Source organism: Chionomys nivalis, chromosome X (genome assembly GCF_950005125.1).
Source record: "Chionomys nivalis chromosome X, mChiNiv1.1, whole genome shotgun sequence".
Classification (NCBI taxonomy): Eukaryota; Metazoa; Chordata; class Mammalia; order Rodentia; family Cricetidae; genus Chionomys; species Chionomys nivalis.
Genome location: NC_080112.1, coordinates 131,010,624 through 131,036,469, shown reverse-complemented (window position 1 = coordinate 131,036,469; position 25,846 = coordinate 131,010,624). Strand labels below are relative to the sequence as shown.

At 36.0% G+C, this 25,846-nt stretch overlaps 1 protein-coding gene across 4 annotated transcripts; it reads left to right on the top strand.

The window, feature by feature from the left end:
• The first annotated feature begins 752 nt into the window (after positions 1 to 752).
• Positions 753 to 25,783, top strand: Ap1s2 (adaptor related protein complex 1 subunit sigma 2). 4 transcript variants are annotated; one of them, XR_009056512.1, is made up of 6 exons: positions 755 to 928; positions 2,996 to 3,174; positions 8,238 to 8,346; positions 9,994 to 10,131; positions 13,263 to 13,357; positions 24,522 to 25,783. XR_009056512.1 is itself a non-coding variant. In XM_057760564.1 (5 exons), exons 2-5 carry the CDS (start codon positions 2,996 to 2,998, stop codon positions 19,535 to 19,537), a joined length of 483 nt encoding a protein of 160 aa, XP_057616547.1. In that variant the 5' UTR covers positions 753 to 928; the 3' UTR covers positions 19,538 to 19,674. The 4 variants fall into 4 exon arrangements, 3 of the variants coding, with proteins under 3 accessions (XP_057616547.1, XP_057616549.1, XP_057616548.1); XM_057760564.1 differs by lacking the exons at positions 13,263 to 13,357; positions 24,522 to 25,783 and adding an exon at positions 19,481 to 19,674 and having other exon boundaries at positions 753 to 928; XM_057760566.1 differs by lacking the exons at positions 13,263 to 13,357; positions 24,522 to 25,783 and adding an exon at positions 20,563 to 22,028 and having other exon boundaries at positions 754 to 928.
• The last annotated feature ends 63 nt before the right edge of the window (positions 25,784 to 25,846 follow it).

Below are 25,846 nucleotides of genomic sequence, written 5' to 3'. Positions count from 1 at the left end.
CTGCAAGGCTAAACTGGAACCCGGTCGGGGGTGAGGTGGGGGGCGAGACCATGAGAAGCGGGATCTGGAGGACTAAGCGCCATCTGGGCTTTTGCAGCAGAGAGCGGACCGCAACTCCTCCAGTCCGCCGCACTGCTGGGTGAAGCAAGCCCCGCAGAGCGGCTCTTGCAAAGCTTGGGGTGAGAAGTGTCTGGGCTAGCTAGGGCTGGAACAGTGCATTGGAAAGGAGGGGCCTCCCTGCAAACGCGGGCACCACGAAAGCGCTGACTTGTTTTCCCCAGAGTTGCAGCCCTCCCGTCCTTCCTCCCACCATCAGCACCGACTGTCACACCTCCCCGCCCAACCCTCTGGGAACCCGGAGAGTCACTGGAGCTCTAAGTCAGCTCTTTGCAGTGCGGACCATCCTTAGCCTGCACCACGGGGTCAGCTAAGGGCGCCGCGGAACCCCATCCTCCCGCCACTAAAGGAGCCAGGACAGTCGCGCGGGCTGTGTCCCGGCGGCACGGGGAGAAATACGCAGGCGCCCCCCCCTCCCCAGCCGAGGCCTCTTCCGGGTCACGTGGCCAGACTTCCGGCCCTCGCCACGCCTCCCCGCGGCCATTTGACCAATCGACTTTCTCGCTCTCGCCGGCAACTGCTAGGATACTCGAGGCGGTTGGCGCCCCCTCGGCAACTTGGCGCTCGTCCTCCGGCCCGCCTCTCCGCTCGCCGCAGCCCGGGCTCCTCCTCCGTCCAGCCTCCGGGGCGGGGACTGTTGGCTCGCCCTACCCTCGCAGCCTGAGCCTGCCCTCCGCCAGACGGGTCCCCTCCCGGCGGCACCACGGCTTCCCTACAACAGCACGGAGACGGGGGCTTCCCCTCAGCAGCCGCCGCTGCCTCGGTCTCCGCAGCCGGCCAGGCTCCGCCGCGTCCGCGGCCCGCGGCTGCCGTAAGTGTCGAGGGGATCCGCTGAGGTGGCAGGGATGGAAAGAGGGAGAGATGGTCGGGTGCGCCCCCCGCCGCCCCGTGAGCGCCCCGACGACCCCACCCCGAGTCCTCCCGGGGCGCCGCGCCCCAAAACTCACTTCTGGCGGCGGTGGCGCCCCGCTCTTCACTCTGCGGCGCGCCAGTGATGCTGGGGCTGGTCCTGGGTTCCGCGGGGACCCCGAGGCACCTGTGGTTCGCCGATCGCCTCAAGTTTGGCGGGGCATTTTGGGGAGGGGCCGGGGGTGGCAGCGACCGAGGACTTGGCGCCCCTGGCGGGCCAGCGGATGCCATTGTCTCTGCTCCGCTCCTTGCCGGTCACCTCTCCTGGCTTTGGGCAGTGATGGAGTGTGGTCCCGGGAGGAGGGGAGGCGTCCAAGACTGCGGGACCCCAGGGATGCTGGACCGGAGCCCATTCCAAGGCTGAGCCCATTGTTGCTTTTTGTTTTGTTTTTGTTTTAATACTAATCTGAAGAAATTTTTGTCCCGAGATTTGCGGCAAAATCAAAGCGAGGGAAAAGGAATACTTGTGCCAGGGCTTTCGTCCCATGTTAGCACATCATTTGTTTTAAGGAAAATGCGTGGTTTCTTCGTCCTACAAAGTGGTAGGGCGGATACTGGACCCTGCTACAGATAGCCTGGAGCACACTCCTGTCGTTAGCAAACCCTCTCCTGGTCACCAAGATTTAAGAAAACCCATTTGTTTCCTTCCCCAAGTTGTAGTAACGGTTTGCGTTGAATGTCCAGTTGATGCTTTACTTGTCCTCTTCGAATGCCGCTGTCTTCAGAACTTATATGGGCGGCACTTGGCTAGCAATGAATTATATGGCGTGTTGTGTGTGGGTAATAGCCAATTTTAACTTTACTAAAGTTAAATGGCTACGCCATAAATTTCCGGATGTTTTCTTGATGCCTTTTTGGGATATTGCGAGATGAATTTCCTGTTGAAATTTAGAGCCAGTTTGATTTTATATTAGTTACGTAAATTCCTCTTCCCGATGTTCAAATTTAAGGTGGTGTAGTGAATATTAAGAACCTGCCTTGGGGTCTCACTTGCACTGTCGCTGTTAAAGGAACTTAAAAGGGTTAAAAGAGAACACCTACCTGAATTTTACCTTCAAATTAGCTTTACAATACAGCTTGCTTTTATCCATTGAATTATAAAATACCTGCTTTAGAAAACTAGCCTGACCAACAGTCATGCAAATGCTAAGTAAATCCATACAAATTGGCTTCAGTATAAAAACACACTAGAATCCATCATACATTCAAATGTGTTTTTTTTTTGTTTTAAAATAAGTATTCTGTGAAATGTCTCAAAATTTTCTTTTCTTTTTTTTTAATTTAAGTATTCTATGCCCTGTCTCAATATGAGTAACTTTTGGTCAAGCTTTTCAGACTTGCATTTTCTTTCATGTACATTAACTCAGTTCTTGAGTGTTTATTTGTGATAGATGGATTTTATAAAAGTGAAATGCAAACATAAAAATCAGGCTTTTGTTAAGAAAATTGTGTTGTTTGTGATTAGCATTCTGTTTTGCTTAAAATATGCTAGCATAAATTGAGGGGAGTGCTTTAACTGATGAGTAGTCTGTCTGCAAGAAATTCAGCCTGAAACTACAATGGCCTCAGGGTGAAAAACAGTAGGTTTCCTCTTTCCTAGAAATAAATGTCCCTAAAGCAACTACCTGGTGTCTACAGTTGTCTTTTGATGCACAGAGAATGTGGAATGTGTAACAAGGGAGAAAATTGTTTCTTAAATTATCAGAGTTCTTGTTCTTCAAAAATTTCACTTGAGCTTACCACCTATTCTTATTGCCACACGCTCTCTTCCACACTTACCTACTATCATTGTAAGAAGACCTTTCCAAAAGAATTTTCTGTTGTTAGAACCTGCGTAGAAATGTTGATGGCTTACTAATCATTTGGCAGGGTGTTTAACTGTATCCCCAAAGCAGCTCTGCAAGCCATGTGATCTTAACAGTTTATCCTAGGTAATTGTATGTAATCTTGATTTTATTTATCTTAACAGATGCAGTTTATGTTGCTTTTTAGTCGTCAGGGAAAGCTACGGCTGCAGAAATGGTATGTCCCACTCTCAGACAAAGAGAAGAAAAAGATCACAAGAGAACTTGTTCAAACCGTTTTAGCTCGGAAACCTAAGATGTGCAGCTTCCTGGAGTGGAGAGATCTGAAAATTGTTTATAAAAGGTATCATTTTTTAAAATTTATCAGAAAGGGGAAATCAAATGCTAGCATTATTTCCGATGAGGACATTTTAGACTTTTCTGCTGATAAACAAGGATTAACAAATATTTAAATGAAATAAGTTTAAAGGAAAACTTCCCAAAATGGCTGTTTTGATTGCTTGCCTTAGACTGAACAGCTAGCAGCAAGGGAATCATTTTTAAATTAATTATATAATTAAAGAAAAATAATTATTCATGCTTGGTCATCATTTTAGAAAATAGTCAGTGGATTCATTTCATTACAGGGTTAATAGGGTCACTATTTTAAATTTTTAAGTAATTTGATAAATTCAGGCATGCATAGACAATAGTATGATGATCCTTTCTCCCAACAAATCCATAAAAATTTATTTATCAAATAATTGACATTTGGCATTCATCTTTATTTTACAGAATGTTTTTTGAGGGAACATTTATTTCTTCCCCATTTCCTGCATTTAAAATAAAAGCATTTCTGCATATAAAACACTGTCTTGATGGTGTGTGCAGAGAACAGTATGGAATGCCATGAAGGTGAAGAGAAATCATGTTTTCTTCTGTTTTCTGTCACTACATTCCAAGTATGGATGTATTTTGTGGTGGAGGAGGTGCCAGGGGAAGAAATTAGATTTATAGTATAGAAAAATCATCTTAAATACTTTAGGCTTATCTGAATTTCATCAGTTTGGGTGGATTTTTTATTCAATGTTTGGATTGGTACTTGTTGAGAAAAATCACAGCATTTGAGAACTGGGAAATGCCTTAGAACAATCTACACACACACACACACACACTATATATATATATATATATATATATATATATATATATATATATATAGCCCCGGGACAGAATCTTTTCTAAAACAAGTAGAAATCCAATTGCTTTTGCGGATCAGAAATAAGAACCCTGTACCCTGGCTCAATTGGCCTCTGCTGTCTGCACTAGAGATGGGTCTTCGATTTACAAAGCACGGTTACTGTTCAAATTTCAGTTTATAAAAGATGAGAATTTGTAAATAGGTCACATACTAATGATGGACATGGGGCTACAACTTAAAGTTTAAGTGTGGGGGCAATGGTTTGAAACAGGTGTGGAAAGAAATAAGGTTAGATTTGCATTTCTCAGAATATTGCTGTGAAACCCTGGCTGGGGGAGTGAAAGGAGCTGAGACTGGCACCTGCAGGATCAGTGGAGAACTACATGATAATTGGATCCTGAGCTGAGAGGCTGGAAGGGAGACTTGTTACCTAGGGAAGTTTGAGAAAATTTGGTCACCCCAAGAAGCAGAGAGCCAAGAGCAGCCAAAGAAAGAGGGAGTGGTATCACCTCCACTTCTAGAGTTTGGCTTATGGGAAGAAAGGTAAGCTAGAGAATTTAGTTAATTTGGGGGCAAGTTGACATGGCCATATTTGTTCACTTGGCTCTCTGATGGGATGTGGTAGGCATAGCCATGAAACTTGAGGGTGAAAATTAGACTTTATGTATTAAATCACCAGCATTCTGGTGCAGGTGGAAGGGCTAAAGAGGGGGCCCACAGATCGAAATGAGAAGCAAAGGAGTGGTATTAGGTCAGTAGTCAGGAGCAGAGAGATTTGAGACTAAGAAGACTAATGCCGGCTGTTGCGTGAAGTACAGTAAAAGTGAAGAGCTTTTTAGAATCTTCTAGTGAGCATTTTATGCATTGCCTGTTGCCAGAACATTGTCAGTGAAGTAGAGACAGGATTTTTAATGTAATGAGGTGAAGGTGGAAAGGTAGAGAAATTGAAACTGCATGGATAGAATATTTGGGAGAGCTTTGCCAAGGACAGAAGAGGTGATAACTGCCCATAGACCTGGATTCTGGAATCCTGGATAGGGTTTGTAAAAGGTGCGAGAAGTTTAAGCTTATTTCTAGATAGTGAAAGGAGTCCCCCGTGTGGAGGAAGAAAATCCTAGCAAGAGAACAGAGCCCATGAATGGGCGGGCCATTCAGAGGAAAGGAAACATCAGGTTGGAGCTCATACACTTGCCACTCAGCCTCTTCCTGTAGATCTCCCCACCTTTTTCTGAAATTACAAGAGAGAACTCCAACCTGATCTGATATTTAAATCAAAGGGATTTTTTTTTCAAATAAAATTTGGATTTAACAAAAAGAAAAAATAATTTTATTGGGATGTTTCATATACAAAATGTAAAATGTTTTTCTGTAGGCCCCTCCTATTTTATACTGAAAACATCATCTACTTCAAACTTAACCATGTATTTTGTTATTATCAGGTGATGTGTTTTCCCTGCTCCGGCTGGAAGAGATAAGACCTTTTAAGGCATAGAACTTCTACTGAGTTCCTAATAAATTCTGCTCTAGCATTTTCAATGTTTCTTTTAGCATGTGTTTTTTATATCGTCTTTGTTCATTTGTCCTGTCCACATTCTTCATTCCTGAACATTTGGCATACATATTTCCCCTTTGTGGGAGGAAGTGGTGGAGGTACAAGGGTAATGTAGTTGAGAAGACAAGCTGAAAAATCTGAAGACTTACAATATGTTCCCATGTGCCATTACCTAGTTTTGTGACTTTGAATATTTTGATTTTTTTTGCCTTTGTTTCCTCATCTTTAAAATAAATGCTCCCGAATATCCACTAGAGACAGAACATTATATGCTTAGTTGGTGCAACATTTTATAGTAGAGGCAATTGAATTTAGGTCTTTTAAAATTAATTTTAAAATGCATCCCCATGTTACCAGCTTGAGAATTTGTTGAAGGGTACTTATTGATTTTCTTTACTAACAAAAGAAATTTTAACGACATACCAGTGGGTATTGAGAATAGTTTAGCTACATTCATGCACAGTCAGCTGATATTTAGCTGACTGCAGAGAAGTCATGTGTTTTGAATGTAAGAATAGGCACTTTCAGATGTCCTGAGTGCCAGTAATTAGAGTAAGCCCTAATCCATGGTGCTAAAAATAACTAAACATACCTCTCTTCTTACTAGTCTATTATTAATTTTACTAAGAGAACAACATGAGCTCATATTGAATTTTAAAGCACCGTGTGGTCCTAAAAATAGGGAGTACTCTTCAGGTTTTCTTAGTAATCTTTTACTAAATCTGTATGGCATTTTTTATCTCTTTCCCTTTCTCAAAGCTCTTAATATTGAGCATATTTTAATTTTAGCCAGGTGCAGGATTATTTTAATACACTTCACAGCTGTGGTTTTTAATTGAAAATTTGGGCTCCAGGGTCAAATTTCTGTTCTCATCCAGTTACTCAAGCCTGGTTCTCCTATAAATGCAAGTAATAATGATATCTTGGTAGGAATGTTATGAGATTAAGATGGTAAAATATGCAAAAGCCTTCACTAACGTTTAGCACCTCACGGATAGTGAGTCTCTCTGTGGTACTTGCTATTGTACTTCACCAGCTTTCTGAAGAGGTGTTCTTATCATGCTAATAGTTGTCTATTCACCTGGAAGAAGTAGTTCTTTAAGTTGATGCCTTTTCCTCATTCTTAGCGAAGTAAACATTTAGAGGACTGAAGCTGCCAGTGAATGATATTGGATTTGATTTCTAGAATGAAAAAGAAAAAACTCAAATGAAATACTATTGGAGGAGTTCAGTTTTTTTTCTTTTAAAAGTATTTTTGGCCAGGCGGTGGTGGTGCACGCCTTTAATCCGCTGGGAGGCAGAGGAAGGTGAATCTCTGTGAGTTCGAGGCCAGCTTGGTCTACAGAGCTAGTTCCAGGACTGGCTCCATAGCTCCTGAGAAACCCTGTCTCAAGAAACAAACAAAGTATTTTTGATTGGTACCTAGATATATCAGTCCTGCTCAATTTTAAATTCATGGTTAGTATACTTTAAGACCTTTAACTATTTAGTTGATATTTAAATATTGCTTACTTGTAAACAAAGAGGCAGTATTGTGGATAAAAAAAAAAAAAAAACAAGGAGATACATACTGGATACCTAACAGTAGCATGGGAGACGTTTGCAATAAAGAATGTTACTTCACATTTACTATTAATTATCTCTGTAATAGGATTATTTGTTATTCTGTTCAGTTCATAGAAATAACTTGTATCTGTCTTTTGGTCTGTCATTTTTAAATATGTTCCTTTCATCTTTAGTTTTTATAATTCAGAGAATTTCCTATATCAGTGTTTCTCAACCTGTGGGTCACAACCCCTTTGGCAACACTCTACCTCCAAAAATATTTACATTACAATTAACAACAGCAGCAAAGTTACAGTTATGAAGTAGCAATGAAAGTAATTTTATGTCACCACAACAAGAGGAACTGTATTAAAGGGTCGCAGCATTAAGAAGGTTAAGAACCGTTGTCCTATATCATTTGTGCCACTCTGGAGATGAGATGTTGTTGAAGAGCATGGATTAGGGAGGGTGGAGAGTTGGAATAATCTTGCTTTTTAAATACATAAACAAATCAAGGCTATGCTGGGAACAAGAGGAAGTTCTTTGCTCAAGTTAGAGATGGTGCCCTGTTTTGTCTTTCCTGTTTTTTTTTTTTTTAATGGGGATGAGGGAACACATTGAAATGTCTACTCTGAAAGACCACAGGCTTGCAGATTTGAGATTTCTGTGTATACATTATTCTTCAATGACATATTCTAAAACAATGACAATATCTTCAATAAGCCCGTCAGTTGGAATATAATTGACAGCTTGTTTTCTCGCCATTTGCTTGTAGTTTGAATCAATCACACTGTATATTTAGTTCTAATTAAGTAAACTAAAGAAAAACTGGCTCAATTATATTTTTAGATGCTCAGAAAGCAACCTGAAAAGAAGAGCAAGATCAATTACTCCTTCTAAGAGACATAATTGACTTATTCCTTTTTCTCTTCTCTTTTTGCTTGTGTTTTCCAAAATTTCTCTTGTACATTTATTACTTTTGTAATCTAGGAGAAAACAAATTTATTTTAAAAGAAGAATAAATGTAATTATAATAAGCATGAGGACTAGTACAACAGGACATGGAAAGTATATTTAGAAAACATGATTATAGGGGTAACATTTTTTCTGTGATTCCATTTCATTACAGATATGCCAGTTTATATTTTTGCTGTGCTATTGAGGATCAGGACAATGAACTGATTACCCTGGAAATTATCCATCGTTACGTGGAATTACTTGACAAGTATTTTGGCAGCGTGAGTAGTAGTAGATTAGTTTTTATCTTGTCTCTGATAAGATTATTATTTGGGGATTCTAACTGTGAGGAGAGGCAGGACTGGCTATTTATTTATTTAGTTGGTTGGTTATCGTTGGTTGGATATTTCATTTGTATTTTAATAAATAATAAATAAAGCTTGCCTGAAGATCAGAGAGTAAAACAACCCCACTGGTCAGCCTTACAGACCAGGCAGTAGTGACACACACCTTTCATCCCAGTAGCCACACTAGTTTGCCATAGAAACCAGGCGATAGTGGTACACACCTTTAATCCCAGTCCTAGAGAGGAATATAAGATGGGAGGAGACAGCTCTCACACACAGTCTCATTCTGAGATTCCTGGAGGCAGTATCACCATTTCAGACTGACGCAGAGGTTAAGAGCCAGTGGCTGGATGCTTTGTTTTTCTGACCTTCAGGGTTTTTACCTTCTGGGTTTTTATTAATCGTGCTACAGTTGATTGGTTGGTTTTTCAAGACAGGGTTTCACTGTATAGTCTTGGGTATCTTAGAACTCACTCTGTAGACCAGGCTGGCCTTGAAATCATAGGGATGCACCTGCCTCTGCCTCCTGAGTGCTAGGATTAAAGGTGTGTGCCACTGCCACCCTGCACTGACTCTTATTTCTTGTCAGTGCATCTAGTCAACTTTCAGAATCTCTGCCCCTGCAGATCTACTCATTTAATTATAATAGTGAGAATAAGTTTTAAAATAGTAAAATTGAGGGGCTGAATAGATAGCTTAGTTGGTGAAATGCTTACCACACAAGCATGAGAATCTGAATTTAACCCTAGTATGCACACATAAAAAGCCAATGCTGGCTCCTACTGCTGCTGCTTTTTAAATTTTGTGTGTGGGTATTTTGCCTACATGCCCGTCTATGTATCACTTGCACTCTTGGTGTCTACAGAGGCCAAAAGAAAGTATCAAATCTCCTTGAAGTAGAGATACAGGTGCTTGTGAGTTATAGGTGCCAGGAATTGGACCTTGACCTTCTGGAAGAGAGGAGACAGTGCGTTTAACTGCTGAGCCATCTCTTCAGTCCCTAACTTTGACTTTTATTTCCAGGAGGATGGAGACAGGTAGATCTCTGGAGCTCACAGACCAGCCAGCCTTGCCTAGTCTGTGAGGCCTAGGTCCCAGTGAGAGACCCTGTCTCTAAAAAGCAAGTAAATGACTCCCAAGAAACAACACCCATTTGCACACTTGTACACCAAACACACACACACACACACGAACACTAGTGAAATAGAAAAGTCCTATTGCTGACATTAGCATTCTGGAAGTGTGAAGTATAGCTTTCAGAATCATTAGCAGCTTAATCACATTACTCAAGAAATACGTACTTAAAGATTGGTTTCTATGATTGGAAAATTATTGGGTTGACTACATAGGGAGTGTGCAGAACCAGATTTAACTTGTAGGCATTGTGTTGTCAAGTACTTGAGATTTGAAAATTAAAGCTTATTTAAATCAATGGTGCTTAATCAGCAAGATTTCCATTTTGAAAAGAATTAAGATCAATTCAATCTGATCAGATTTTATTCATTACCTAGTAGTGAATAAGCATCTTTAGCTTAAGTTTTAACAGGCTTTGTTTTGCCTCATTTTGCTTTTGCTTTTCAGGTGTGTGAACTTGATATCATCTTTAATTTTGAGAAGGCCTATTTCATTTTGGATGAATTTCTTTTGGGAGGAGAAGTTCAGGAAACATCCAAGAAAAATGTCCTTAAAGCAATTGAACAGGCTGATCTCCTGCAGGAGGTAAGCTACTTAGGCTCCTGAAAAGAAAACTAGCATGTTTTGCTTTTGCTAGGAAAATCTCAGTCATCATTTCTACAAGTTTCAGAAATTACTTCAAAGCATGCTTGGTGTAGTGTTCATGTACAGTTTGACTGGAATATGTGTCAGTCACATCAACTCAGTTATCTATGGATGGATGGTTCTCTGTGGAGATGGCCTGCAAGTCAGGCTGATTTAGACAACAGACTACTCGAATTAAAATAAGTAAATGAATAAATAGTAAATAAATGTATATATTAAAAGGGGGAACAATTGGCCAAAAATAACAACATTGGAGAACTCCTCATCCTTTGTTTTGAATTACTTAAAATCCCCCCACCTTTTTCATTAGTGTGGATAATTAGGAGTTGACTGTGAGATTATGGCATTTCCTTTCCAAATTGGTTCATGTTTTCATTTCATGTCCATTAAGTGCAAATGTAGCCAAGCAAATGTTAGTGTTTTCTAATTATGCTTTTTATAGAACCCTCTGGCTTTGTGTTAACAAAATTAACTTAAGATAAATTTGTACTTCTCTTTGTTCGTTTGAAATAACTAACCATGTTCTGTCAAAACTATTATATTCCTATCTTAACTTCCATATCCCAGAATATAGCAACCCCCTTTCTCTTCTAATTGCCTTCAACATCCTGAGCTAATTCATGTGCTTGATGCTTAGGTACCAAATTAAATGATGGGTTAGAACTAATTGTGGTTGTTACAATAAAGAAAGTTTAGCATGAAAATGGGTTAGTAAAGAAAAAATAGGTATTTTCATTACGGTATATATATACATACATATATATATATATACATATATATATAATCTTGTGTGTGTGTACATACACATATACAACATAAATGAATATTTGTGTCCCATAGGTTCATTTACTAAAGTGTCGAAAGTAGATTTGTATTCTTAGTTTATTTTAACCTTTTATTACATACTTATTATGGCTTTAATTGTAAAACAGACTTTAAATTAAATTTTTTTTCTAGCATTCCTGAAATGGCGAGCTTTAAAGGAATGACTAAGGGGAGGAGAATAACTTGTTCTCTGTTAAAATTTCTTTACTTTTGGTCTCTGTGGTGGAGGGAAGACCTAGTGACTCCTCTATCAGTCAGTCAGCTGGAGGGCCTGCGTCAAGTTGTGTTGATATCATCCAGAGTGTACAGCTATTAAACGTGAGGCAGTGAACTGTGTGTTTAATGGTGTTGTAGTTATCAGAATAATGGTTGGTGAGTGGAAAACTGTAGTGTTTCAGTGACAGCCCTCATGCTGTCTGCTGTTTGGTAGTCAAATGAGCAGTTTGCCATGGTGGCTTATTAATTGATTACAAACATGTTATTTTGGAGGTTTGTAATTTTAACATCAGGTATGCTGACTCCAAGAGTACATTCTACTGTTATAATATTGGTTTTAAAGTTAGCATCTCTTTTTTGTTGTTTACTAATCAAAGTTAGGAGAAAAAAACAGTATCAAAAAAGGCAATTAGGTCAAACTGGGGATGTAATGTAGCTCAATTGGAAGAGTGTTTGCTTAGCTTGCATGAAGCCCTAAGTTCAATCCTCTACTCAGCATAAACCAGATATGATAATATGTGCCTGTGATTTTTAGCACTTGTGGAGACCGAAAAATCAGGAGTTCAAGGTCTGGGGTACAAAGTAAGTTCTGAAGGAAGCCTGATCAACCTGAGGCCCTGCCAAAACATGAAAAATAAAACTAACCAAAAGATAGGCCCCAGCATTAGGAATTAGAAATTATTCATATTTGAGTCGTCTTAATAATGTTTAATTATTATAGAATTATAATCTCTTGTGTTAGAACTTAGTATTTCTTCTCTTTTTCACCATTTTCTGGTTAATTCTTTGTTGTTGTTTTTAAGACATTTTTAAAGCCATTAAAGCTCAAGTTTTGTTTTTAATGTGTTCCTAGAGAGTAAAGCTTAGGGCACTGATCTCTTCTTGTTCCTGAGTTACTTTCTAAGTGCTACTTGGAGATTGCTCTATGCTTTATAAGACAACAATGGCATAGTGTGTATTTTAGTGAAGGGGGTACAAAGCATTATTATAGCAGTGTGTGCTATTTTTACTTAGGCCTGAGGATATTCACTATTGTCATTATCAGTAGTTTGAACCCTTTATTGAATATGTAGACTTATAGACAGTATTTTCTCAGAAGTCTCCTTGTTAAGATTTGTTAAAATACCTAGGTCTATAATAACTTTCTAGATCTTATAATTTGAAATATAGTAGTTACTTCATCAGTGTCCTCAGGTGATTTTGTTTCTACAATTGTTTAATTATAGCTAAATGTATCCTAAAATTTGCAGTAAAAGTACTAGAAACCTAATCTAAATGTAATTTTTCATGTATTATAACTTTTCTATTTAGTGTCAAATCTTTATTTGGAGTATTTAAAGCACTAAATATAATTTTGAATTAACAGTGAACTTTATATGTTGGCTTAATAGTCTATAAAAGTTAGAATAATTTTGATTTTATATATTTTTATAAAATTTGTGAAATATATATTCTTATTCTTAATTCTATTCAGAAAATTAAAATTTTGCTTTTGCCCAATTTATATAAATATGAAATTTAGGTAGTCTTGCATTTTATGGGCAAGCAGGGCAGATGTCAGTGTTTAAAGTAGATTTTCTTCTGTTATGCTGCAATCAGTAATAAAAACAAAACAAATGTATATCTGAATAATAACTAAAAATATTAATAAACATTGTGGTTTAATAGTATATTTTTCATATTTGACATTTGTAGACCAATTCTGTGTTTAGTTCTTTTGGTTGCATGAATTCATTATTAGCTTTGGGAGGGAAAGCCCAGATATTGGCCCATTATCCAATTTTTAGTATTTGACTGTTAGAATTTAAAACATGTCATATCAAAATACCACTGGTACTAAAGTTGATTTTTAAATTAAGCTATGACATGCTGAGATTAATAAAGTTATATTTCCCTCCCCACATAGCTAGTTTTTGGGTGCTAAGGTGAGTTATAATGATGCAGCTGAACTTATTTTATAACCACATATATTGATAATTCCCCTGTGAAGTCAGCACTTACCAGTTTTTCTCTGCTCCTTAATTTTGTAGAGCCAGAATGAAGAATGGGGAGGTTTGTCTGAGGATATCTTATGATAAAGAGCAGTCTAAGACTTTAGTTCCTTTGACCCCCAACTTATTTATTGGTAACTATTACCATTTTTTGTGGCATGGATAAAATGGCACTATGCAGAGACTGTTGCACGTGAGATGATTTCAAGTCCTTGCTTGATCTGTGAAGATCAAATAATTAAATATTAGGCGTTGGGCTTGTTATAACCCTATAGGTAGATGCATGATGGTGTTGATCAGCGCTTTGAGATGTGTTGACCTTTTTTTCTTATACTAACAGCATCATTTTAAAATTTGTGGGGATTTTTTTTCTTTTGAGCTTTGTTTGCTGTTGGTATTGTTTCTCACTAAAGTAATCCATGAAATGGAAAAGAAGTGAAGTGCCAAAAGCAAGCACTATACTCATGAATTTGCTTCTACTTGAAGATGGTCCACTTTATGAACAGATTCACTGGATTTGCAGATGTGTGTCTGACTCGTCTAGAAAGCACTAGTCTATGGAGAATTACTCCTGTTAAAATTGATTTGTTTTAGTGCTGAGGCCTGCATGAAATATCTTAATAGTCTGCTATGTCTTTGTGAAAGTAATCAATCTGTGGGACTGCATAAAAATGGAAAGGTAAGAATTTTGAGAGAAAACTGATTTCTTTAAAGAAATGAGGTTTTTATAATTAACATTAGGCAAATAAGTATTTCTTGAAGTATTTTATAACATGAAGATTTAAGTTTTTCAAAAAATTAAACCTTCCTAATTAAGAATATTTAGGCATGTTAGTGAGATACACAGATATTTTAATTGTTTTAAAAGCATAGATTCTTTTCAAATATATACAATATCATTTAACAGCAAAACACATTTTGTTATAAATATTTTTCTGATTTGCTTTAAGAAGACAAACCCCCTGTAATTATTTTCTAATTACCATTCATTCATGTTATAACTCTTAAGCCTAAACTCTTTCTTTAATTGGGTTAAAAGTTAAGGCTATAGTTATTACTGCAAGAGGATTTAAATGTAGGTCTGCTAGAACAGATTCTGGAAAAATGAGGTTTTATTGATGCTTAAAACAGACAATCTAGAAGCGGGCAGATACACAAGACATAATAAATCTCTAGCTTTACTTTTAGTGCCATGCAATATGACTAGTGTCATTGGCGTCTGGTTTTCAAATTGTAATCATTTTTATTCTATATAGTTTTAGTCAGTGTTTTCCTTTATTTGTTGTTTCTTTTCTAACTCATGGTGAACAGCTCTGGCTACTCTGAGCTCTTTGTTTCTTGTTTGTTTTTACAGTGCCTGGGGATAGAACTCAGGGTAGCACTTGTGCTAGGCAAGCCCTCTATCACAGACCTGTATTCTTAGCTCCACTTGGCTTTTTCTAGTCATTAAAATCCAAAATAATTTAAATATCAAATTATTGTAAATTTGATCTTGAAATGATTTTTTTCACTAGAACCCATAGTAGTAAATGCAATTTTATATCATAGGGCATACCAAGTACAAAACAAAAATTATTGAATAATATTCCCATTTCTGGCTTTGTTCTCTCAGTTTTTCTATTCTATGTTTTTTTAAGTGCTAATCTTAATAATTGATTTCATGATCCCAGGTTTAGGACCTGCTAAGAGCATATTCCAAATTGTCAGTTTTTTTCATTAAACAGTACTTGATGAAAATTTTAGGTTTGATGTTATACTGACATTATAATTTGTTTTGTTACCACTATGCTTAAAAATTAATCCCCATAGTAGAAAAATTAGTAAATACAGGCCAACACACTAGAATATAATCTTATCCACCAAGTAGAGCCAATTTGATAAACTCATACATTCTCCTAGGAATGAGGTGGGGCAGTCGTGCACATTCAGGGTACTTTAGGCTATGCATGCCCAGACAAATTCCTGGTTGTTGAAGTGCATTGTGACTGGCATCTACTAGGTAAAGACCAAGGACACTGCTAAATACCTTATTCTGTCCAGGACACACCCACCAAAGAATTATCCAGCCCCGAAAGTCAGTTGTATTCAAGTTAAGAAACCCTGACTTAATTTAACACCTTGAACTAAAATTTCATTTTCATTTATAAGCTGTTACATCTTTTTAATAGTATATGTAGTATTCAATATAAATAATGGTTGAAAATCAGAACTGGAAAGGAGTAGGAAAAAAAAACTTTAAAAATGTGAAAAGAATGTATGTTAAAGAAAACATAAATGGCTATTTCAAAAACCATCCTTGTGATTCATATAAACTACCTTTGCCTGGTAACTAGCAACTGGGGAGATAATCTACGGGTGCCTTTAGAACCTGGCCCACAAAAAAGCTTATGGGATGTCACTGAATAATCTAATTTCCTCAACAACAACTAGATCTGTTCACTTCTATTAAGGTAATTGGGTTTTTATGTGGAAACAAGATTGAATCTACCCTGCAGGCAGGCAGAACACTATTGAATTTTCTGCCGATTTCCTCATCCACTTTTAGATGTGATCATTTCTTAAAGGAAGAATAAAGTGGCCAGAATTTACATATACAGACTTCCTTTTGTTACAAACTTTTTGTTATGCCTCACACTGTTAATCTTGAACAGTTTGTTTGCAATTCTGGTTCTAAGAAATCATATGTTTAGAAAACTGATTAAATTTAGGGTATTTGAAGGCAAATACATCTATACTAGAATAAACTTAAAATATTTTAGTCTAAGCTAATTTTTCTGTTGTTTTATTTTAAAAGTATAATTAGATGCCAGAGAAAGTAATTTGTCCTTCGTATCTTATAATTAACAGCTTTTAGAGTAGCATTTTTAAGATATAATAAAAGTTATTCCACTTATTTTTAAGGCAAAAATAATAGAAATAGATGAGTAGACTGGGAGGAAAGAGCAGGGGATCTGACTAAGTCAAGGATGAAAAAACAAAAAAGTCTTTACTAAGGGAATACAAAATAAAATACCAACTAGCCCTTTTAAAAAACAATTTATTGTAACAGTTGTATTCAAGTTAAGAAACCCTGACTTGATTTAACACCTTGAACTAAAATTTCATTTTCATTTATAAACTGTTACATCTTTTTAATAGTATGGGATGGTTTTGTGGTGTCTATTTTATGATCAAATGTGTACTATACTTTTTGTCACATTAGTTGCACATCTAAGAATTGTATCCAACTGAGAAATGTATATGTATACATATGTATATGCACCAAGACATAGGCTCAGCATAATATTTAGCCATTGGAATTTACCCAAATGTCCATTAGTGAAGAAAATTACAGTACAATTAGACCTGCAGTTGCTAACATAACTGTAAAATAAATAAGACTAAGTTTCTGTGTAATGATATGGAAAGATACTCAAGACATATGAAATGACAAATGATCAAGGAGCAGGATATTGACTCTATAAAGCTCCTCACTCCATTGTTCTAAAGAGAAAAATGAGCATGTAGTTAGTATTATGAAGTTTTTGGTAGAAGAATGCTGCTGTTGAATGAGGGTTCACATTGTGTTATCACAGATGGTAAAAACCTGAGCAGAATTTGCTAAAATAAAGGTTCAGCAGACAGAGTAAAACACTTTGAGCTTTTGTCCATTTTATACACTAACCATCTGGAGCAGCCATAAAGCTTGTGCTACTCATTAGTAACTTAATGTTAGAGAAAATCAGTAGGGGCCTGGAGAGCTGACTCGATGCTTAAGAGCACTTGCTATTCATCCAGAGGCCTGTGTTCAGTCCCCAATACACACATCAGTATGTAATGTATGTAACTCCAGCTCCAGGGTAATCTGACATCTCTGGCCTTTGCGGGCACTTGCACTCATGTACATACTTACATGCAGAGACACATGCCTATATATAATTAAAATAATAGAAATATAATTCCAAAGAAAATCAGTAGAGGTTATTAATTTACAAATGTTCATAAAGCAGGACTACATCATGAGCCCTAAAAGGTGCCTTATGAACTGTTCTCAGTTCTATTTTTAAAATTTATTGTTCAAAATAGATCTTAGTGAATTTACTCTATTGTGTGGCCCTTTGGAGCTTCTAACTCAAAGAATAGAAAGACTTAAATAAAATGTTGAGCATAAGAAGTTTGCATGCTTTGCCACAGAATTCAGTTAGGGTCAAATATAAAAGGAGCATCGTGTTATAAAACATGAGATAAAAACTACTATTTTATAACACAAGAAGTATGAGCAGAAACTCCTTTAAACATTGCAGTAAGGTGATAAACTTGAAATCACACTTCCTTATATTTGCTTTTCACTAAATAGAAACCATTTCCTCTGGGATTCTGTTGAATAATCTTCTAGGTGCCAGTGAATCCAAAGCTCAGTTGTTCCCCATGGTACAGTCAGTGTCACAGTTCAATCCTGAATATCTAACACCATTAGCTTACTTAAGCATCTCTCAGTTCAACAGTAGTTAAGCCGATGCAATTGCTAGTTTAAGAGTCTTTAAACTCTCTTGTTAGTTTTACGGATGATCCCTGTCATAAGCTTAGCATGGTGAATAACTAGGAAATTTCATGGTAGTAAGGTTTGTCTTTTTTTTTTTTTAAGACAGATGGTTTTGAAAACAGATCGAAATTGATTCTTGTCTGCTATGTTTGACATCTTATCATGCCACACTACATCTAGTCTTTCTTATAGTTTGAGAATGAAATTATTCTCAGTGCAGAGGAAAGTTGAAAAAGCTTATGTATTGGGAAGGAGCTCATGCAAAGAGTGACGGCCATTAGGAATAAAGGGAAAAGTATGCTAGATTGAAAGGGGGGTAGGGGCAGAGTATAAAGCCCTGGTTTTAGGCAAGAAAACATTCCCTTTGTTATAAGGTATTCATGGAGTAAAGCTGGAGATCTCTTTTCCTCATGAGCTAAGTGAGCAAAATTGAGAAAGTTCTTATTTTCTTGGGCTTGAAAAATATCATCTAGAGGAGAACTATTGGGGCCTGGGGAGAAGAAGAGATAACAAGCAAAGTATGGGACTTGGCAACAGATTTAATAAAGAAAAATTAGTCTGGACAAAGGGATTGCCCAAAAGTGATGGCCCATTTCAGCTTGAAAATAATGCATTTCTAATTCTTATTCAGAAAAATTGATCTTGGCAAAGAATCTGCACTAAGGAAAATTAGTGGTTTATGCTTATATAATGCAACTAGATTACATGTTTCTCAGTACTATTCTAGCCTTTATTCCTACTTAATTTAAATCACCAAAATTTTAGTATATTCATAAGTTCAGTTTGATGGTATATCATATATATATATATATTTCCAAAGGAAGAGCAAAATAATAGACCTATAGACCTAGCTATGCGGGTCTCTTGTATGCTGTGATAAGCTTTTACTATTACCTCCCTAGTTCTTACATTTTTTTTACTCAAAAAATGTACTGGTAGTATGAAGGTTCAGAATACTTAAGTTTATGTTGAATTTACTATATATCTTTTGCATATGAAGAGAAAAAATGTTGATTACAGACACAGTTAAATCTTTTACTTTAAAACCCAGCTTTAAATGTTAAGTAGTCATTAAGGCTATAGCAGTCATTATCTGTAGCAGAACTTCTTCAGATGTTAAGTCTGATGGACATCTCCTAGTATCCTAAAGCACCTAAAAGATGTACTGTATATACCTTCACTTATTTTTGCACATTTTAAAGGCAATTTTTTGTTGCTTTTCCAATGAAGAGAGGTTTCTTCCTATTAAGAATATTATTGACAATCGATGGGTACTAATTTCTTGTTTAAGAACAGTAATATGAACCTTTGGCTTTAAAGATTAGTTTGACTTATTATCAACCATTTTGCTTTCCAAAGGGTAATTTAAAAAAACAACCAAAAACCTGTTACTTAAAAAGTGACGGCAATGCCTGAGGTGGCCATATTTCAAAATTGCTTATATAGAACTTTTGTCCTTGTAAGTTTTCTCTAGGAAGGAATGACTGTATTTTATTATAGTTTTTATTTTATTAAACTATTTTATTAAATTTTATTTTATTATTTAATATATTCAGCCCTGTTGGAAAACCACCCTTCTCCTTCAATGTGTATAAACCTTTTCATTGGTTGCTTTTCTTATGATATATTAAAGTTGAGAAATCAGAAAGTTTAAAAAACTGTAACATAAAAGCAAAGAACTGGTATTGAAGTATAAGGTTATTTGAGATTTAAACTTTTCTTGTTCTCTCTCCAGAACACAGAGACTATGTATCACAGCAAGAGTTTGATTGTGTATAAGAAAGCATACTAGAATACGAGCTGGAGTACAGACATACATCAAAATGTAGTTGGCTATATGAATTCAGTTTTAATTATAATTTTGTCAAGCTTATTATTTGTATTTTGGCATTATTTGGAAAGTTAATTGCATAATAAATTCCAATGGATAGCCCCTATTATTTCATTAAATTGATGCTTTGTAGGAAAATTTTCCCTATAATAACCCATAATTGGGATTACTGATTTACTGCTGAGAGTCAAAGTGTTTTTAAATACAGTAAATCATTAATGCTGTTAGTACAGAATTAGACTTTCCCTGTGAGAATGAGAACTTCTATAAGGAAATGAAGCACTGGGCATTTGTTACTAATATTACGTTACTTGTTTGTTTTATTCTATTCTAAATGGTAAAGGGGCAGCTTTTATAGTTCCAACTTTAAAATCAATCTGGGTTATTTGTCACTTTTTGGTATGAGAACACCTAATATTTTATTAGATATATTTGTAGGCACAGACATTTAACAGATTTGGGAGATTCCTTAGAATAATTTTGAGGACTTAAAAATTAATCTGTAGCCTCAAAGTCACATTTTTTTAGCTAAGTCAACAATTAAAAGCTTTCCTTGATACTTAAAAATGCCATATAGTGACTAGTTTTAACTTGCTCTTGGGGGAGCTTTTCTCTGGGATCTCTCCTTATTGTAATAGGACCCTAATGAATGTAACTCAGTGGTGAAAAGGGAGTATTCTAACTGAACTTGCCACTAACTAGCATTGACTTAAACTGGCAATCTCTTCAGATTAGTAGTAAATACAGTGCTTTAGGATTCTGTAGAATGTAGATCATTTTGTTTACTGTTACATAGTGTGAACTTGAAAAAAGCTAATTTTGAACTGGGCAGTTTTTAAGAACATAAATGTTCAACCAAAAACCAAAGAGCAAAAGCAAACTTGATGCTTTAGATAACTTTACTGTGAACTAAACAATCTCAAAATATGATTGTGTCTCCATCAGCTTGTATACTGTATATAAGAATATATGCATTTCTTTTGTAGCCACGCCATGAATATTTTAATGTCCCTGTGTACTAAATGACTGCTCATCGACTATGCAGAATTTCAGAGGAAATAGAGAACTGATATACTTATGAAAGAAAATGTCCTCAGCTTGGTGACTAATTCTCCTGTAAAAAGATAAAAAGCATCTTAGAGCTAGTACCTTTGTGATTGTATTTTTTCTGTGCACATTCCTAATTCCATTTTCATTCTGTATGATATTGATATGTAGTTTATTTCTGTCTACCACTGTTTCTTCTTGACAAAATATGACTTGTGAATATTTTAATATCCTAAACACATACAAGTTTTCATTAGTAAACCATCTGTGATTAATTTTACAAGAGTATAACAGAAAGGTTGGGCAATCACAAATGTTTACCAAAGAAAATACAGTTAAGAACTCAGGCAAAATTAGCAGCACCACAGTATTTAGTCCATTGTTGAAGAAAACCAAGCTTTATTTAACACTAAGATTATCTTACAGTTTGTATGAGCTAATATGTTTGACTATCACATGAAAGTGTATGTTGAAGCAATAAAAGAAAGAAAAGATCAGTTACAATTATATAAGGCCTAAGGATAAAACATTGAATTTTCAAGAAATTTTGTAGTGCCAATATATGTTGAACCACATTTATTCAGTGTCAAACAGTCCCTTTAAGAACTGTCGGAAAGCTGTGTCACAGTCTCCTGAAATGTCTGTTGCTCAGTAACAACTCTTTTGAAGCAGTAACACTGAGCCTACTTATATGATACAAAAATTCTTATATTCATTTTCAATATCCAAATATTTTTATTTTATTAGTTAATGGCTTCCTAATTAATATATTAAGTCTTTTAAACACTCAGTGCTGTGTTAACTATGGTTGTATATTTTTGAAATATTAAAAAATTTTAATAACACTTAGCATATTTTATTATAAAAACTACCAGGTAACTCACTGTTTAGAGTTTAAAGCCTAAGTAAATTATCATTAAACAATAACTTCATAGACATGGTAGTGTGTGTATACCTGTCATCCTAGCATTTGGGAGGCTGAGGCAATAACAGGCAGATGAATTACTATCAACCTAGAGGGTCCTTGTCTCAAAAGACAAAAATTAAATATGCCAAAAACTACCCAAACCAGTTTCCCACTAAAGGATCTGTGAAAACGTTATAGGAAATGTAGTTATTAGGCAGCTGTATAGATGAACTATCTCCATTACCATCTGAAGCATCATAAAACATTGGTCTTTCATTTCCATTTTTCCCATCCTCCCACCCTACATGTTGTTCATCTGATTTTAATGTTGCATAAATATGCATTGTCTCATGCCTGTTTGTTTTGGATGCTGTGTGCTGAGCTGTAACAAAATGTTGCGCTTTTGGGGGTGGGGTATCTGTAATACAGCTGCTTGCTTTAAATTAGCAGATTCTGAATAGCTTTATCTGCATGTCTAAAATAAAGTATTGCATGTACTTTGTCTGATGTGAATGACTTTTTTCTACTCCATACTTTTTGATAAAATAACATTTTATATTTTCATTTTTCCAGGTAATTTTAAAATTGTGATTTTTAAAAAAATAACATAGAATTCACTATTTTAACCATTTCTGAGCCTACACTAGTGATAAGTATATTCATATTGTACAAACAGATCTCCAGAACTTTTTCATTTTGCAGAACTGAAATTACATAACTCATCAGCCAACCACTTCCCATTTCTCTCTCACTGAAGGCAGGCCCTGGTAACAGCCATTCTATTTTAATCATTTCCCTAAATAATTTTGAGCTACAATTTCAGTGGAAACTTGTAAAAATTACATTTTGTATTATTAACAGTTTATACAAACATTCAGCTTATCTAGTCTTAAAGGAATAAAATAAAATGTGTAAATTAGGTCTTTTAGAAAGGACATATATTTTAAATAATGCATATTCAGAAAGCAACATTATTCTCTTCAGACATAAGGCAGTGAGCACCCTGGAGAAATCTAATTACCCAGGGAATAGTTATGGGCCATTTTTATCTAGATGGGCTGAGAATATAAACTTTATAAAATTCAGTGTAAGGATCCTTTAACATATTAAAGATTGCATGAAGTTTTAAAATGACTTAATTTTAAATTCACATGTACTTTGATGTGAATGACTTTTTTCTTCTCCATCCTTTTTGATAAAATAACATTTTATATTTTCATTTTTCCAAGTAATGTTTCAAGTTGTAGTTTAAAAATAAAATATCAGAATTCACCATTTTAACCATTTCTGAGCCTACGGTATGAAATAAGTTTAGAAATTCAGATGTCACTCTCCATGTATTTGTTAAAGCCAAACATTTTTAAGCCTAAGAGATTGGCATCACTATTCCACTGCCTTAAGAAACTATCATGAAAACAGACGAACCAGAATCCCATACAGAGCGCTCATTTATCAACCTCATACCCACCTGTGTCCATTTCATCTCTAATGCTTGCGTGTATTCCTAGCAGATCAGTTCCACACCAAACAAAATGGAAAGTACTTCATTTTGTTTTGGGCCTGCCTCAACTTTTCCTAATGATCGGAGGGGAATAAATGCCTTCTTATAATTTGTTAAATTAGATCCAAAGAAATTTTATATTGGATGGTTCATAGGCCTTTTGCCTCAATTTTTAGCAGGCCTATTATTGTTTTTGTACTCCTTGCCATCAAAAACCAAAAATGGACTTTTTGATGCCATACACTTCCCCACATTCCTAGTTAGGCGATTACATTCTTGTGGCAATGTTTACCTTTTTCTTTTCTCCTCCATCTTAGATCTGTTACCTGATCACATTGAAGTTCAGTTGGGGGCAGGAGCAAGTTTACTTCATAGATTATACTACCTTTTGGAAAAATGTCCTTTCACTAAAGCTGATTTTCACCCATTTCTCATTACTAGACAAACATACTAACAGGCATTCTATGAACTTTTTTAGCTATAGTATTTAGTACTAAATGCTAAATCCCTTCATTTAGATTTCAGTTGTGTGACTATCAGCTAATATACTTAGAAGCACTTTCTTTAACTCAGGCATTGAGCCTTAAACTCAATCTCAACACATGAAGGTAAGTACTATTTTTGTTTTCCAAATATGGAAAGCACAGATTTTAAGTCATTTAAGATTACACTATGTAGTGCATTTCCTACCATTCAACCTAACATTCTAACAACTCTGATGTAATATACTTTTCCTTTTCCTTGTTTTGTGCTGTCTCCTGATTAGGATGCAAAAGTAAGTTTATTATTGGATGACAAAATCTTACATTGTTTTCATCTATTAAAGGAACAATGTTGCCTTTTAATTATAAAATTGCTAGTAATAGTTAATCACTGACCTATGTCCCTTTCTATTTTTGTAGTGTACAAAATTGGCCAGTTTGGAAAATTTGAACATACCTTTTTTAGATTTGACATTTAAAAACAATATTCATTCTTACACTAAGATGAAAAAGGCTTTTTGTTTCATAGTGTTTCTTCTGTATGTCACCTCCACCAGTGCCAGTGGTTGTCCAAGGGAAGGCTAGAAAGGTGGCTGTTTCTAAACCATTTGCAGTAGACAGTTAAGAAAACCTAGACATTTCTCTAGATAATGTGTGACAAGGCAAAACTTATTCAAAGTGCTAGATGACTCACTAGAAATTGTGAAGAGGGGCTTTTTATTTGGGAGACATTTTGAATTTTAATATTTTCTGTATATAATTTCATACATTGCTAGTCAGTTTATAATGGGCTTGATTGCAATGGTGCCTAGCTCAGAAATTAGGTATTTAGTAAATACTGAAAACATTCTTCAATGTTTTAGGCATCAATCTTTGAAAACCACTGGCTGTCACTAGTAGAATTGCCTCCTTCATTCTCTGAAATGAGCATGCCCTTCATGTGAGCTTTTCATTTCTTAAAACTCTCCCTATATCTGCTTACCAGAGTCTCACATTTTTCCTCCACAGGAAGCTGAAACCCCACGTAGTGTTCTTGAAGAAATTGGACTGACATAATTGTCCTCCCTTGCTGATGACTTCTTGTGGCATTTCACATACTGTAGATGGTCACTGCCTCTCATGTCCATGTTAGCTAATGGTGTTAGATGATGTCTTGTCAGTATTACTGTTTTGCTAAGCTGCTTCATTCAGGCCTACCCAATTTTTTTTTTAAAGGGAACTTTGGTTAATCAAATGATAAATTAAGGGACATAAATACAAATTAGAAAGATGTAGAAAAAGTAACACTTCTGGACATTTTAAAGTTTTAAAGTCAGTCTCATAATTATGTGCATATATAAAAATGATATGTCTATATTCATGTATATCCAACAATCTGACAAAATACATTTACTACTATACTTGAAAAAGGAAACTTAAATTCTGTGAAACCTGGTTGGACGAAACCAAAGACTTGAATAGTATTTCAGTATATGTAAAAAGAAAGGAAATCTACACATCACACATCAAATGAAAGAAAGTTTATTGAAAATTTAAGCAGCCAAATTTGTACCAAAGAACCTTATTTGGATACAACATACATTAAAACGAAAGGAATTGATGCTTTAGAGGACTAACTTAGAATGATGCTATTTTACAATAAAATTAAGTATTCTGAATAAGTGGGACAAGGAACAAAGACTTTCCTGATCTTGAGCACATAATTTTTAAGGCCAAGGAACATTCGACTCCTGAGGTGAAGTTTTAGTGGTCATAATCATGTAGCTACTAAATTATTTTCAATGCCCCAAACTAAGTAGGATGGTAAATTACCAGGTATGTTTCTCCCTTCACAAAGTGTCACATAAAGTCATGATCTAAAGCATGAATGTTCCTTCTGGAGTGCTTGTTAAAGCCTTTTTTTTTTTTGCTTCCCCATTGCTTCCTTCCAATTAGAAGTGCTACAAACTCGACAGCAGTTCCCTTTCCTTCCATATCACTGCCTAGTCATCGGAAGTCTTAGGGAAATTTAAGATACCTTTCATAGAGCAAAGTGAGAGTTGAGTGAAGTAAATGGCATTAGTTGGCCCTCTATTTTTTCAAGCTATATAAATGCTCGGCATCACTTTTATACATACTGACACATACCTGAACACATCCCCCTGGTTTCTACTTTGCCCTGTATATGCTAGGCTGGAGTAAGCTTTGCTGTGATTGTGAACAACTTTCAAGCCACTTGAACACTGTCTTATCACATCACCGATTAATAGTAATAAATGTTCTACAAACACTGTGGTGGTTCTCTTATCTCTTTCCAAAAGTTTTGTCAAATTAGGGAGAGCTGTTGAAAGAAG

What these genes read in the sequence shown, in the direction of transcription:
- Ap1s2 (XM_057760564.1), top strand. Translation starts at nt 2,996, where the DNA reads ATGCAGTTTATGTTGCTTTTTAGTCGTCAGGGAAAGCTACGGCTGCAG. An exon ending in CTGAAAATTGTTTATAAAAG is followed by an intron (nt 3,175 to 8,237) that starts GTATCATTTTTT and finishes ATTTCATTACAG; the next exon opens with ATATGCCAGTTTATATTTTT. An exon ending in TTGACAAGTATTTTGGCAGC is followed by an intron (nt 8,347 to 9,993) that starts GTGAGTAGTAGT and finishes TTTGCTTTTCAG; the next exon opens with GTGTGTGAACTTGATATCAT.